We start from the raw sequence: 12,475 nt of genomic DNA, 5'->3' as shown, positions 1-12,475 counted from the left end.
GGGGTGCGGGGGGCCCCCCCCTCGCGGAGACCCCGCCCTCCCTAGGCTCCCTCCTCCGCCCCCCCCACTCCACGCCGGCGCGGCCCCTCACCAGCTTCCAGCTGTCCGCGCTCCCGCCGCCACAGCGCCCCTCCCGGGGCCCGGGCTCCCCGGCCGAGTTCGCTCGGTCCGCAGCCGCTGCTCAGACAGCAGCTCCCGCTGCCGCCGCCGCCGCCGCCATGGCCCGGGCGCTGGGGCCCTACGTCACTTCCGCCTGCCCCTCCACTCCACTCCACTCCACCCCCCACCGCCGGCGGAGACGTCACCCGCCAGTCGCGGCGCGGGTGGGACGCGACGTGGACGCCTGGGTTCCCCACGGCCCCAGCGAGGAGCCGGCGTCCCCGGAGTCCCACGCTACGTGGGGACCGCAGTCTCCGTCCCCTGGCCAGCACCGTCGCGCGGCCGACCTCAGCCACTGTCCCCTTCCAAGCCCCCCACTCGGGGCCTCCGCTCTGGAGGGCGGGGCCTGGGATCTCTCGGACCCCGGGAGGGGACAGAGGGAATTGGAAAAGGGGCCACCTCCCCCATTCCGCGTCCCCTGGCGGCTCTGGGGAAGGGCGCCCCTCCTCCCCACACACAACTTCTCCATAACCCCAGCCCGGGATTCCGGGGAAAAAAGGGCTGCAGAGGAACCTCTGCCGCTACAGTCCTTCAGTCCTGTGAACGCAACTAAGTCCCGACGTGCCCGGGATTCCCTTACCACCCTGGTGACCTGCTCCACCCTCCGCTTTGGCTCTCCCTAGACCCTCCGACCCGCTCTCCCTTCGAGGTTTGGGGGCGACGGCTCGGGACGTCCAGACTCAACTCTCGGCCAGAGTTAGAGACTCGAGAATTGCGTTTGGACAATCAAGAGCCGCGGCCCGGGGCGGGGGAGGGAGGCACACGGGAGGTATGGGGGAATGGAGACACCACGCGGCATGCATACATGTACACACACACACACACACACACACACACACACACACACACACACACACACAGGATGGGGCCCCTATCGGGGAGGGGTTGTGCGCGTGTAGGTGGGGGGCACAAGGGGCCGAATGTCTGGAGTGGGAAGCGGGCAGAAGTCTCCTCCAGGACTTCCCAGTAAAGGAAGGGGACCGGGAGGGAAGAGAAGAGGAAGGGGCAGAGCGATCCCCATTGAGGGCAGGGGATGAGAGGGATACGGGGGAAAAGAGACCGTGATGGGCGTCTTGTCTCCTCCAGCTTGAACTGGGGCTCCCGGACTTCGGCTGCAACTGCCAGGGGGTGGCCTCTTTCTGGGACAAGGCAGCAGTGGGTCCCCTCGCCCCCTCCCCCAGTTCCCCCCTACTTCCCTGTCCTCTCCTTCAGTCCGTGGCCAGTCCTTATGTGGGCTCCAGAGTCGATTAGCGCGGACCCCCTCCCCTTCCTCCTCCTCCCCCCAGCCCCCTCCCTCCCTTCTGCTCTCCTCCAGCCCCTTTCATCGGCTGGCCCATTCCCCTAATCCTGGCCCCCTCCCCTAATCCCCCCCATCCGACCCCCGGCCGGCTGCAGCTATTGTAAGGTGGAGAGAAAGGGGAGGGGGGGGACTCAGAGAAAGGAGAGGGGTGGGGGAGGGCCACCTGTTCCAAGACCCCCTCCCAAGGCTAGACTGGATACTAGGATGGGGCCATGAACAAATCACCCTTGGGGACCATAAGGACCCAGGGAATTGGGGGAGGGGACTGGGGCTGCAGGATCAGTGGAAGGGGGTGGGGCAGAGACCCCCTCCCTCCAAAAGACCCAGAGTGTCACGCACACACAGTGACACACACTCTCTCCTCTCATACCCGGCGGCGGGGGTTGCCCTGGGAGACCAGGCAGTGAAAGGGAACAATCCTTCGCGAAAGGGAAAGGAGGGGGAGGTGGCGAAGGGTCTGAGGACTTGGACACAAGAAGAACCGGAGGTGGCAGGGAAGAGGATTTGGAATTTATTAGGGTCACAAGCACCCCTGCCTCCCATATTCAGCATTCCTGAGCCATACACTGCCACCCCTTTTGTAGCCTGGGAACTCAGAGTCCTCATCAGCAGGAGGCCCGGCAGAGTGGTGGGATAGTGAGCAGAGTCCGGGGTCCTTGAGGCAGTTACATGAAAAGACCTCCTGGGAGGGGCAGAAACATTTGGACAGATGTATAGGTGGAGACAAATGGGCTGGGGGGGAGGCATCCACTTCTGTCCTTGGCCTATGGGAACTTCTGCCCTTCCCTCAGTGGCTCCAGACTCCCCTCATTTGCTTTCTGGGTTCCACTTCTCTGCCCTCTTCCTCCCCCGATGGCCTCATACCAGTGACTTCCACTGATGCCCCTGTGATGTATCCACTGTCTTCAGATGCCAAGAACGCGACCACATCTGCCACATCTACGGGAATGGTGGGGAGAGGGCAGAATCCTACTCACTCTCACAGACCCAAAGTAGCCTCCTACCAGAATCATCCCTCCCCCAACCACCAATCCTGGTGAGACCCTCTCAGATACCACAAACTTCGGGATTTCTTCATTCAGGCCCCCTCTGCACTCAGTGCTCACCCTCAGGGTCCCCCATATGTCCCACTGGGATCATTCCAGTCACCTGTAAGGAAACACTCGTGTGAGTGAAGGTTTTTTTCATGTTTTTTTTTTTTTTTTGTAGACTGAGTCTGTGACTTTTTTTGGTCTTCATTCCTTGTACACTTGCTGAATATGCCCCCCACTGGGCCCAGCATCCTCTCTCTGAAGCCCAGAGAGGTTGGCTCTCTGAATGATTCTGCCCTCCACCCACCGTCTCCTACCTTGTCCAGTACTTTCTGTGGCACTTTCTGCGTCATGGGTGTTTTAATGAACCCTGGGAGGACAGAGTTACAGCGGATCCCATGTCTGTGGAAAGGAGAGTGGCTGCTGACTCCAGAGAGGACTGAACACTGACCCTCCCTCAGACCTTCCACATGGCCCCAGGTGTCTGACCAACCGTCCAAGCTCCCGGGCTGCAGTCTGGGTCAGCCCAACCACTCCAGCCTTGGATGCTGCGTAGTTTGTCTGTCCCACGTTCCCCACCTTTGGGTGAGCCAGAGATTGGGGTTAAGTTGGGAGTCCCAAGGAGGGGCTCTTCTCTCTGTGCCCACTTGGCTGGCTGACCTCGTCCCAACTCAACCTGACCTTCCCTACGATGCTACTGATGTTGATGATGGAGCCAGGACAGCCACTGGACACCAGGGCTTGGGCTGCAGCCTGAGTGACTAGAAAGATGCCCTGGGCGTGGGGAGAGAAAGTAACAAGGCATAAAGGATCAGCAGGGGTGACACTCCTCCAACTCCCTCCCCAGGCTAGAGGGCCCAGAAGTCATGGGTTCAGAGATCACCACCTTGAGGTTGACAGCTATGACTTTGTCCCAGTCATCCTCAGACATGTGGAGCAGAAACTCATCCCTGGTGATGCCCGCACAGGACACAACGACAGATGGCGGGCGAGAAAAGCAGGCCTATGAAAGAGGTAGGTTACACACCAAAAAACCTTGTAGAGCCAAGGGCACTGGAGGCAACGTTAGGGCTTTAAAGGGGGCGACATCGTCCGGCTTTTTCACCTGCACTTGATCCAGCAGGCGCCTGACGGCCCCGGCCTCGGACACGTCAGCCTGGAAGGCTGCGTGGGCCCCGCGGGGTGCCCCCTCGTGGCTCCCCGGCCCTCCCAGCAGCCGCACCGTCTCCCGTGCCGCTGCCCCGTCCAGGTCGCAAGCGGCCACAGTGGCCCCCTCAGCGGCCAGGCGCACACCTACTGCTCGGCCGATGCCGCTACCAGCACCTGAGATGGGAGAGAACACGCGGGAGGGGGGGGAGGGAGAAGTGGGCAGGGGTCAGAGGTCAACAGGGCGCAAAGTTAGTAAAATTCGGACCACAGGCCACATTGGTTATAAAGAGTCCGAGGGCGCGCCCCGACGTCACTCTAGCACACCAACCCACCCTGGGAGAGGACAGGCCCCCCACCCCAACCTGTGACCAGAGCCAGAGCGAAGCGAAGCCGGAGCTGAGATGCCATGGCGGGCGGCGAGTGGGCGGGCCCCGCAGCACTGAGCCAATCCGAGCGCAGAGGGGGCGCGGCGAGAGCAAAGCCGGGCCAATCGAAGACCCGCCAGCGTTAGGCCACTGGCGGCCACCCGCGCAGGCAGACCTCCAACCGCGGGGGCGTGGCCAGACACCAAAGCTTGGGGGCCAGTGGAGCCGGGAGAAGCGGGGGCCCCCATTCCCCCCAAAAAAGACAAAGACTGCGCGTGGAGCGGAAGATCCAAGGATTTTATTTCCGGTCACCACCCCTCCTCCATTCAAACAGTGATATAAAAGAATACAAACAAAAGAAAAATCAGGCCATGAGAGTAGCAACTAGCCCCCCTCCCCCCCAATCACTCCCAAATCAGGACACACGATTGATGTTTATCCCCGACTTCTGCTACCCACTTCAGGGCTCTGGTCTTCCCTGGAGTTTCCACCAACCGGTGGGAGAGAGGGAGGTGGACCCTGGAGAAGCCAGTGTGTGGCAGCCTGGTCCTCTGTGAATAGGTGGGGTGGGGGATATGGGGTAGGCTGCCATGACTCCTCTCTCTTCCAGCCTTCTTCATGGCCCCACTTAGTCCCCAAACCCAACAACATGGTCAGCACATGCCCAACACTATGGTCCCTCTGGGCTGTCATTCTCACCTCTGCAGCCCCTGTAAGACTGCCAAATCTTGATAGCTTTCAAGACAAAGTCGCCACCTCCCTAGGATACAACTCCCTCCTTTGGCAGATGTCCCAGGCCAGGGCCCCCAACTTCCACAGACCCCTGACCTGGAGGGTTTAGAGGCTAGAGGTTTGGGGCTGGGGTGGGGCTGGTTTACCCCACCTCTCACTCAAGGTGGGCAATCAGCACCATCATGACAACTCCCCCCAGCAGCCCCAGCACCTCCAGAAGTGACAGCAATGGTGATGCCTCCCTCAACAGCTCAGGCAACACTGACACCGTTGCTACATAGATAAAGCCACCTGCAGTGAATGGCAGAACCCAGCCAGGACCTGTGCCACCTGCAACTTCACTGCCCACTGCCCCTCCTTCAGTTAGGAGGGCACAGGCTGTGCCTGCCAGTGCCCCTATTGCCGTCAGTAGTTGTAGACGCATCGCCTGGTGGGCAGAAAAGAGAGAGAGAGGCACTCACCAACATCTAAAGGTTATCAGTGGTTTAGATGTGGCTGGAGGGGTATAAGTGTACATGGAAAAGATGCATGTCTTTAGAAACTAAATAGTAAGCCAAAAAGAGTGGGATCTAGAATAGACACTTTCTGAAAAATCTTAGATCAAAGAGGTCCTTTCCACAGACCTTCTGACTCAATAGGTCAGGGTCAGGGGCATGGTGTGAAAGACCCCCATAAAACATTCATATGGCTCTGGACCACAGTTCAAGAACTACTGAGCTACAAGACAAAGAAACAGAACTTCTTCCCCCTCGTTTCTAGAGGATCAGTTGTTAACAATACAGGCATACCTCGGAGATATTGTGAGTTCAGTCCCACGCCATCACAATAAAGCAAGTCACATGAATTTTTTTGGTTTCGCAATGCATATATTTACACTATCCTGTAAGTGTGCAGTAGCATTATGCCTACAACGTACGTAGCTTAGTTAAAAAATACTCTACCAAGGGCTTCCCTGGTGGCGCAGTGGTTGAGAGTCCGCCTGCCGATGCAGGGGACACAGGTTCGTGCCCCGGTCCAGGAAGATCCCACACGCCTCGGAGCGGCTGGGCCTGCGCGTCTGGAGCCTGTGCTCCGCAATGGGAGGGGCTGTGGCGGTGAGAGGCCCGCGTAAAAAAAAAAGAGTAATGTGTTTAAACCCATAATAAACATATATAGGATCATAAAGGAAGCCAGTTATTGAAATGTTTAAAAATAGCAAATTTAAAATAAAGATACATATGTATATATCCCCTTTATTAACATATTAAATAGCAAGAAAAAAAAAAAAAAAAAAAAAAACTCTACCGATAAAAAATGCTAGCCATCACGTAAGCCTTCAACAAGTTGCAATCTTTTTGCTATAGTAACATCAAAGATCACTGATCACAGATCAACGTAACAAGTATGATAATAACGAAGTTTGAAATGTTTCAAGAATTACCAAACTGTGACACAGAGACATGAATTAAACAAATGTTGTTGGAAAAATGGTATCCATAGACTTGCTGAAGCAGGGTTGCTATAAATTTGTAAAAAACGCAATATCTGTTAAGTGTAATAAAGGAGTGCAATAAAACGAGGTATGCCTGTAGTACAACTTGTTCGGAACTAACGGGTGGCAGTCTGGGTTTGGGGTGGGTTAGTGGGGGATAAAGGGCTTCAGGCAACCATGTTTGGTGCACACCATCACCAACCTGCTTTTTGCTGCAGCCAGACTGGACCAAGATGGCAAAGTCCCCGACTTCATGGGGCACTTCATGTAGTAGAACAGTCATTGTGGTCAGGATCCCCAGTCCCCGACCCCCTCGAAATGAAGCACCAATGGCCAGACCATCCGTGAAGTTGTGTGCCAGGTCAGCAGCCAGATTCAGGTACCCCGATACACGTAGGTCTTTTACAGGAGAAAAGGAAGATGAAACAATTAGAGGTATTCATCACCCCTAGTCTCAGCCCTGATCAGCCCCCCAGAGACCACTTCACATCCAGCCTCAGTATTTTCCAGACACCTGTCATCACCCACAGTGCTGTTCCATGTGATTCATGATGATGCCCCTTGCCCAAGCGTATGCAACGCTGGCCCTCACCTGAACCTGCTTTTTCCTCTTCAGAGTTCTGAGGTTTCACTGGCCTGTCTTTGGGCCTTGTGCTCCCTCCTCTGCTTTTCCTCGACCCCCCTGCTTCCTTTTCTTCTTCCTCTGAGCTCTGTTTCTCCTTTGAAGGACGCCCTGAGGGAAGAAAGGAGTTGGTAAGAGTGGAGAACAGAGATTTGCGAATATGTCCTCATAAGGGCAGTCTTCTCCCACCTAAGAACCATAAAATGAGGAGATTCAGAGATGGCAAGGTGGCTTTCAGGAAAGTTGTTCCTGGGCTCACCCTGTCTTCCATGTGTGTGACCGTGAGCATGTCCATGTCCGTGTCCATGTCCTCCTTTCACATGTCTCACAAATTTCTCCACCACGAGAAAGGCGACAATTCCACTGAGGACCCACAGTCCCACAGACAGAATGGGGCCCTGGCCTAGGAATGGATACATTGAGACATTAAGGGAGATTTTGATTTCAGACTCTTCCTCCCCAAGCACAAGAGAAGAATAGGGAGGGACAGACCTTCCCCAGCACCCCAACCCCACGTCTTCACCTGCCCCTTCCTCACCACTGTGGGAATGTCCATGTCCAGGCTGCTCCAGAGGGCGGTGAGAATGAGGCTCTGGAGGAAGGGAGAGACAAAGCCAGATGAGGAAATACCCCAACCAAGGGGTGTGTATTTGGGAGAATATTGGAAGGTCAGGGATCACAAAGGGGAAAGAACCCTCTTGTCCAAAGCATGAAATACATTAAGACTTGAGGCAGAAGCTAGAGATCACTTACCCAGAGCATGAGGGATGAGGTGCAGGAAGGCATCTCCCAAGAGCCCACCCGAAGCAAAACTCAGCAAGATCTGGAGCAGAGAGCGGTGCCGAGGGGAGTTTGACTCCACGGGGATAAGGAAGAGGACGAAAAATGGAGCTGCAGAGATCAGCACTGTGGCCCCCAGTGCCTGGCGAGGGAGAGTCAGGGGTCAAGTGGTGTGGGGTTTCCCAACAATCCCGAACCAGCCCCCCTCTGCCCCATCCCCGGGGGACTCACATAGGCCCAGAGAGTGACAGTGTCCAGGTTCTGTTTGATGCCTGGAGCCCCAGACTCCTCATAGATTGCATGGCTGTGCTCATGATCATGTCCATGTCCTCGGTGGTAGACGCTCTCATGAGAGTGGCCATGACTATGGCCATGGTGCAAATCCTCATGCGAATGTCCATGGTCGTGACCGTGGGTATGCCCACGCCAGATGCTCTCATGAGTGTGGCCAGGGGCATGGCTGTGTCCATGGTGGAAATCCTCATGTGAGTGCCTGTGGCTGTGGCCCTGGAAGTCCTCGTGCAGGTCTTCGTACAGGTCGCCATGACCCCCGTGTCCGGCCACTAGCAGCCCCAAGGCCGCCCAGGTCAGCAGTCCCACGGCCACCCAGTGGGGGGCCCCCAGGCCTCTGGCCATCACGCTGACCAGAGGGACAGAGATAGTGACTCCACTTGGCCCTCAACTCTGTACCTATGCGGGGTCCGCTCTACTCCGTTCGCGCCCTCCTTCCACTTCTATGGGCTGCTTCCCCATTCCATCCTGTCCCCACCCACACTGTTCCCAAGACTCGTTTTCTTTATCCGCAACCCCATCCCTGATGCAGGGCCCCCGGGACACCGCTCTAGGCTCTGATCCTCCACTATATGGACTCTCTGCGCCCTCGTCTCTATGACCCACTAACTGAAGAAAAAGGCCTGAAAAGGACGGTAGGGAAAAACAGGGAATTCTCACCCGCTCCGGGATCCTCTCCTTTCCCGGTTTGCTCGGACGTGGCAGTCCCGCCTCTAGCTCCCGCGAGAACAGGGAGTTCCGTTCTACCTTGGTCCCAGTACCTTTACCAATATGGCGGCACTCCGGTAGTGGTGAAGCCTCTAGCCCTGGCGCGCATGCGCGGGTGTAGAGGTTATTTGAGGGGACGCTGGGCTAGGCGGGTTAACAGGCGGGAGGAGACTGCCTCCTTCGTTTCCAACCAGACGAGGAGGCGGGAACTAGCGCGGAGACTTCCCGTCTATACCAAGATGGCTGCCACATCGGCGCTGTCAATTTGCTACAGCGCAGAGCGAAGCGCTTAATTCGACCCGGTTAAGGCCAGAGACTTTTTCTCTGGGGCTTCCTCGTGCTCAGCTAGTCCAACGATCAATCCTTGGGAATCCCTGGTACCTCTTCGGTATTCCTACACTCAGCCAGGGATCATGTCTTGGGCTGCTCGCCCTCCCTTCCTCCCCCAGCGGCATGCCGCAGGGCAGTGTGGGCCGGTGGGGGTGCGAAAAGAAATGCATTGTGGGGTCGCGTCCCGGTGGCGGCGGCGACGGCCCTGGCTGGATCCCGCAGCAGCGGCGGCGGCGGCGGCGGCGGCAGCCGGAGAACAACAAACCCCGGAGCCGGAGCCGGGGGAGGCTGGACGGGACGGGATGGGCGACAGCGGGCGGGGTGAGTGACCTAGCGGACGGACCGGCAAGCCAGTGACCGCGTTATCAGCAACCCCTTCCCCCACCTCCCCTGGTGTTCTTTCCCCGGCGCTCCCGCCCCCTTGTTTGTAAACACGCGTCCCCTCCCTCCCGAGGGCCTTAGTGCCCTCCCCCCGGGGCGGGGCGGGGAGGGGGAGCTTCCGCCCTCCTAGCGGTGGCCGCTTGAGGCCCTGCACTACGGAGGTCTCAGGCGTGGGACACTAGTCCTCGAGATTGAGGACTCTGGATGTTTGAAGGCAAATTCTGTGTCCTAGGAGGGGTCTCTTCTGCCTGTCTCTTTTCCCTGCACGTTCTGGCTACGAGCTGGGAGTGGAGGGGCTGACTGGTCCACCCCACGTGCTGCCCCACCCACACGAGATGCGTCTGGCTTGGGGTGACCAAATGCATTGTTTGGAATTTGCCTCACCTGAACGATCCTCCTCTGTCAGCCCCCTTCTCTCACCACGATTAGGAGTTAAGCCCTTGTTTGACAGCAGGGTGCCTCTGGACTTGGGAAGGGGTGGGGTGAGGTGGGGGCGCGGTGGGGGGATCAGAGAGAGAATTAAAGGCTCCGGTTGGATGATCGAAGACTCATTTTCTCTTTTTGTCTCTTCTGTCTGTGTGTGTCTGTGCCTGTGTGTACCCCTCACCAGACTCCCGAAGCCCAGACAGTTCCTCTCCAAATCCCCTTCCCCAGGGGGCCGCTCCCCCTTCTCCTCCGGGGCCACCCTTACCCCCTTCAGCAGCTGCATCCCTTGGAGGCTCTGGGGCTCCACCCCCACCCCCGATGCCACCCCCGCCACTGGGCTCCCCCTTCCCGGTCATCAGCTCTTCCATGGGGTCCCCTGGTCTGCCCCCTCCAGCTCCCCCAGGATTCTCCGGGCCTGTCAGCAGTCCCCAGGTGAGAGGTCGTGACCCACTTACTGCCTCTCCACTTTCATTTCCTTGTTTTTCTGGTGACCTAGATCCTTGTGTGAACTTCCCCATGGCCCACTGACCTTCCAGGCCTGTGGTCCTTGTGTGACCCCTGGCCTTTCTTGAGGTGACTGAGCTTTCAGTGCACTCCTCCTCCCCAACCCTGTAAAAGAACCCAGCTATTCTTGATGTCCCTTTCATATATCAGTGATTTTTTGCCCTTTTGGTTCCATCTACCCTTCTGAAATACAAGCCCTTCAGGGCCACTGTGTTGCACAATTTCAGGGGGACCTTTATGTCTCATCTCTTCGGGGTGGCCCTTCCCGGGCACTGCAGTGTAAATAATGTCCTTTGTAATGTGCAATGCAGGGCCCTGCCTAGGTGGTAGGGAATGATGTCCCTCCCCTCTGAGAGATCATCCTTCCCAATGAGTCTCCCTGTGACTTCCCTATTTCCCCCAACCCAGATTAACTCAACAGTGTCGCTCCCTGGGGGTGGGTCTGGCCCCCCTGAAGATGTGAAGCCACCAGTCTTAGGGGTCCGGGGCCTGCACTGTCCACCCCCTCCAGGTGGCCCTGGGGCTGGCAAACGGCTATGTGCAATCTGCGGGGACCGAAGCTCAGGTATGGGGCTCAGAGGACCAGCAGAGAGGAAGAGAGCATGTACCATTTACCATCACCTGTGGGATTCCCAGGGGCTCTTGAGGTTTGGTTAGAGCAAGTGAGCTGGGGGAGGCTTGATGAAAGTTAAGGACCCTGCAGCTCAGATTTGGTGTGGGGGGGTGGTCAGAGGGAAGAGGGGGCTGGCATAGGGTTTTCGAACCGTGAGAAGAGTGGGACTGGATCATGCCTCATGTCCTGGTTCCCCATCTCTCTCTTTGGCAAACACAGAGCAGACTTCAACTAAATTTGCTGGGGGCAGGTGGGCAAGAGTCCTAGTGGCACAGGGTCTACGTGCAGTCTTACTGCTCTTCCTGTCCCCTCGCAGGCAAACACTACGGGGTTTACAGCTGTGAGGGCTGCAAAGGCTTCTTCAAGCGCACCATCCGTAAGGACCTGACCTACTCGTGCCGGGACAACAAGGACTGCACGGTGGACAAGCGCCAGCGGAACCGCTGTCAGTACTGCCGCTATCAGAAGTGCCTGGCCACCGGCATGAAGAGGGAGGGTAAGGGCCTGCCCTACCCAGGCCTCCCAGTCTACCCTGTGGGAGGAGAGGGAGGAGGGGGAGGGAAGACTGCAGGGACTATACCTCTTAGGAAGGCTGGACTCCTCTCTCTCCTCCAGAGGGCGATATTTGATTCCCTCTCCCCTGCTCATCAGCCCTCCTCTCTGGTACCTTGACCTGGTGCCTTGAGTTTCCTTCTTAATGGTTCTGCTTCTGTGGCCTGCCCCTCTGACCCCTCCCTGGTCTGGTGCTAGGGTAGGATAAGTTTTCCTTCCCCATGATGGGTTTCTCTGGCTCCCCTTCTCTAACCTGAGTAATCCTTCCTCATTTTGACCAAGTGCTTCCACTCTGGTCTCCATCTCCCTATTATCTGTGTTCTCTTCTCCAAACTCTGGGACTCTACCCTCTTAAGCTGCAGCCTTTACTGAAGACCTCAGGGCTTCTTTTCCTCTTTTTTAATCTCTATCTTTTCTTCTTAAGCTTGATTCTGGAATTCTAAGAGAGATACTTTAGGGAGTATATGTTGGTCACATCCCTCATTTTAGAGAAGATGAGCCTGAAGCCTGGCTTTCCCAAGGTCATGCAACAAAAGAGTGGCAAGTCTTGGATCAGAACCCACACCTCTGAAGACCCAGGCCAGTGCTCCTTTTCCTGCTTTTTTGTTGAGTCAGAAGAGCACCAGATTTGCCATCAGGCACGCTTAGATTTGGACATACGACTTGCCATGTATTGTGTGAACTTGGGCAAGCTGTTTAATGAACTGCCCCAAAATCGTTATTTTTAAAAATGGGGTCAAGAGCTCACAGGGTCGTTATAATACTTGAGTGAATGTGAAAGTGTGCTTGGCACGTTTCCTAGTATATAGTAGGCTCTCAGTTTAAATGCTAGCTTTCTCCTTTACCCACCCTTTTACTTCTTCTGGGTTTATTTATCTGTTCTTTTATAAGTCCTGCTTCTGGACTGCCACAAACCTGCCATGGTTTCCAGTGACTTCCCCAATTTCTATAAATATCTTCTAAGGGCCATGAGACTCTGATAAGACCCTAAGGACATTTTGGAATCTCCTCATGGCTGGCTGCTGACTTTCTACTTTTTTCTCCTTCCTCCTTCTCCTGCA

At 56.5% G+C, this 12,475-nt stretch overlaps 3 protein-coding genes across 7 annotated transcripts in view; 1 reads left to right on the top strand and 2 right to left on the bottom strand.

Annotated features, from left to right (window-relative positions):
* Window positions 1–1,947: 1,947 nt before the first annotated feature.
* On the bottom strand, window positions 1,948–4,073 carry HSD17B8 (hydroxysteroid 17-beta dehydrogenase 8). Its single transcript, XM_007460822.1, has 9 exons — window positions 4,002–4,073; window positions 3,596–3,813; window positions 3,377–3,493; window positions 3,172–3,264; window positions 2,984–3,069; window positions 2,808–2,892; window positions 2,566–2,608; window positions 2,324–2,398; window positions 1,948–2,141 (listed from the first exon to the last, which is right to left on the bottom strand). The coding sequence occupies exons 1-9, from the start codon at window positions 4,045–4,047 to the stop codon at window positions 2,125–2,127; spliced, it is 780 nt and encodes a 259-aa protein (XP_007460884.1). The 5' UTR covers window positions 4,048–4,073; the 3' UTR covers window positions 1,948–2,124.
* A 207-nt stretch (window positions 4,074–4,280) lies between these two features.
* On the bottom strand, window positions 4,281–8,667 carry SLC39A7 (solute carrier family 39 member 7). Of its 2 annotated transcripts, XM_007460816.1 has the most exons (8): window positions 8,561–8,667; window positions 7,841–8,249; window positions 7,583–7,751; window positions 7,368–7,421; window positions 7,089–7,232; window positions 6,800–6,940; window positions 6,410–6,606; window positions 4,281–5,163 (listed from the first exon to the last, which is right to left on the bottom strand). In XM_007460816.1, the coding sequence occupies exons 2-8, from the start codon at window positions 8,243–8,245 to the stop codon at window positions 4,891–4,893; spliced, it is 1,383 nt and encodes a 460-aa protein (XP_007460878.1). In that variant the 5' UTR covers window positions 8,246–8,249; window positions 8,561–8,667; the 3' UTR covers window positions 4,281–4,890. The 2 variants fall into 2 exon arrangements, with proteins under 2 accessions (XP_007460878.1, XP_007460879.1); XM_007460817.1 differs by lacking the exon at window positions 8,561–8,667 and having other exon boundaries at window positions 4,891–5,163; window positions 7,583–7,735; window positions 8,103–8,154.
* Window positions 8,652–12,475, top strand: part of RXRB (retinoid X receptor beta) — a 7,319-nt gene continuing 3,495 nt past the window's right edge. For 2 of the 4 annotated variants that reach the window (XM_007460818.1, XM_007460819.1), the window contains exons 1-4: window positions 8,802–9,259; window positions 9,930–10,177; window positions 10,658–10,814; window positions 11,179–11,358. In XM_007460818.1, the coding sequence (XP_007460880.1) occupies window positions 9,022–9,259; window positions 9,930–10,177; window positions 10,658–10,814; window positions 11,179–11,358 (823 nt within the window). In that variant the 5' untranslated portion in view covers window positions 8,802–9,021. Of the gene's footprint in view, window positions 8,732–8,801; window positions 9,260–9,516; window positions 9,557–9,929; window positions 10,178–10,657; window positions 10,815–11,178; window positions 11,359–12,475 lie in introns of those variants that run through there. The other 2 variants (XM_007460821.1, XM_007460820.1) reach the window with 2 other exon arrangements.

This window comes from Lipotes vexillifer, unplaced genomic scaffold, assembly GCF_000442215.2.
Source record: "Lipotes vexillifer unplaced genomic scaffold, Lipotes_vexillifer_v1.1 scaffold921, whole genome shotgun sequence".
NCBI classification, from domain to species: Eukaryota; Metazoa; Chordata; class Mammalia; order Artiodactyla; family Lipotidae; genus Lipotes; species Lipotes vexillifer.
Note: the sequence above shows the minus strand (reverse complement) of the source record. Positions and strands in the feature narration are given on the sequence as shown.

Excerpts from the sequence above, each read along its gene's own strand:
- HSD17B8 (XM_007460822.1), bottom strand. The coding sequence starts at position 4,047 with ATGGCATCTCAGCTCCGGCTTCGCTTCGCTCTGGCTCTGGTCACAG. Across the intron at positions 2,893-2,983 it reads GCAGCCCGGGAGCTTGGACG|ACATGGGATCCGCTGTAACT; the intron begins GTTGGTCAGACA and ends TCCTTTCCACAG. Across the intron at positions 2,609-2,807 it reads CACAGAAAGTACTGGACAAG|GTGACTGGAATGATCCCAGT; the intron begins GTAGGAGACGGT and ends GTTTCCTTACAG.
- SLC39A7 (XM_007460816.1), bottom strand. The coding sequence starts at position 8,245 with ATGGCCAGAGGCCTGGGGGCCCCCCACTGGGTGGCCGTGGGACTGCTG. Across the intron at positions 6,941-7,088 it reads TCACACACATGGAAGACAGG|GGCGTCCTTCAAAGGAGAAA; the intron begins GTGAGCCCAGGA and ends TTCTTCCCTCAG. Across the intron at positions 6,607-6,799 it reads AGAGGAAAAAGCAGGTTCAG|ACCTACGTGTATCGGGGTAC; the intron begins GTGAGGGCCAGC and ends CTCCTGTAAAAG.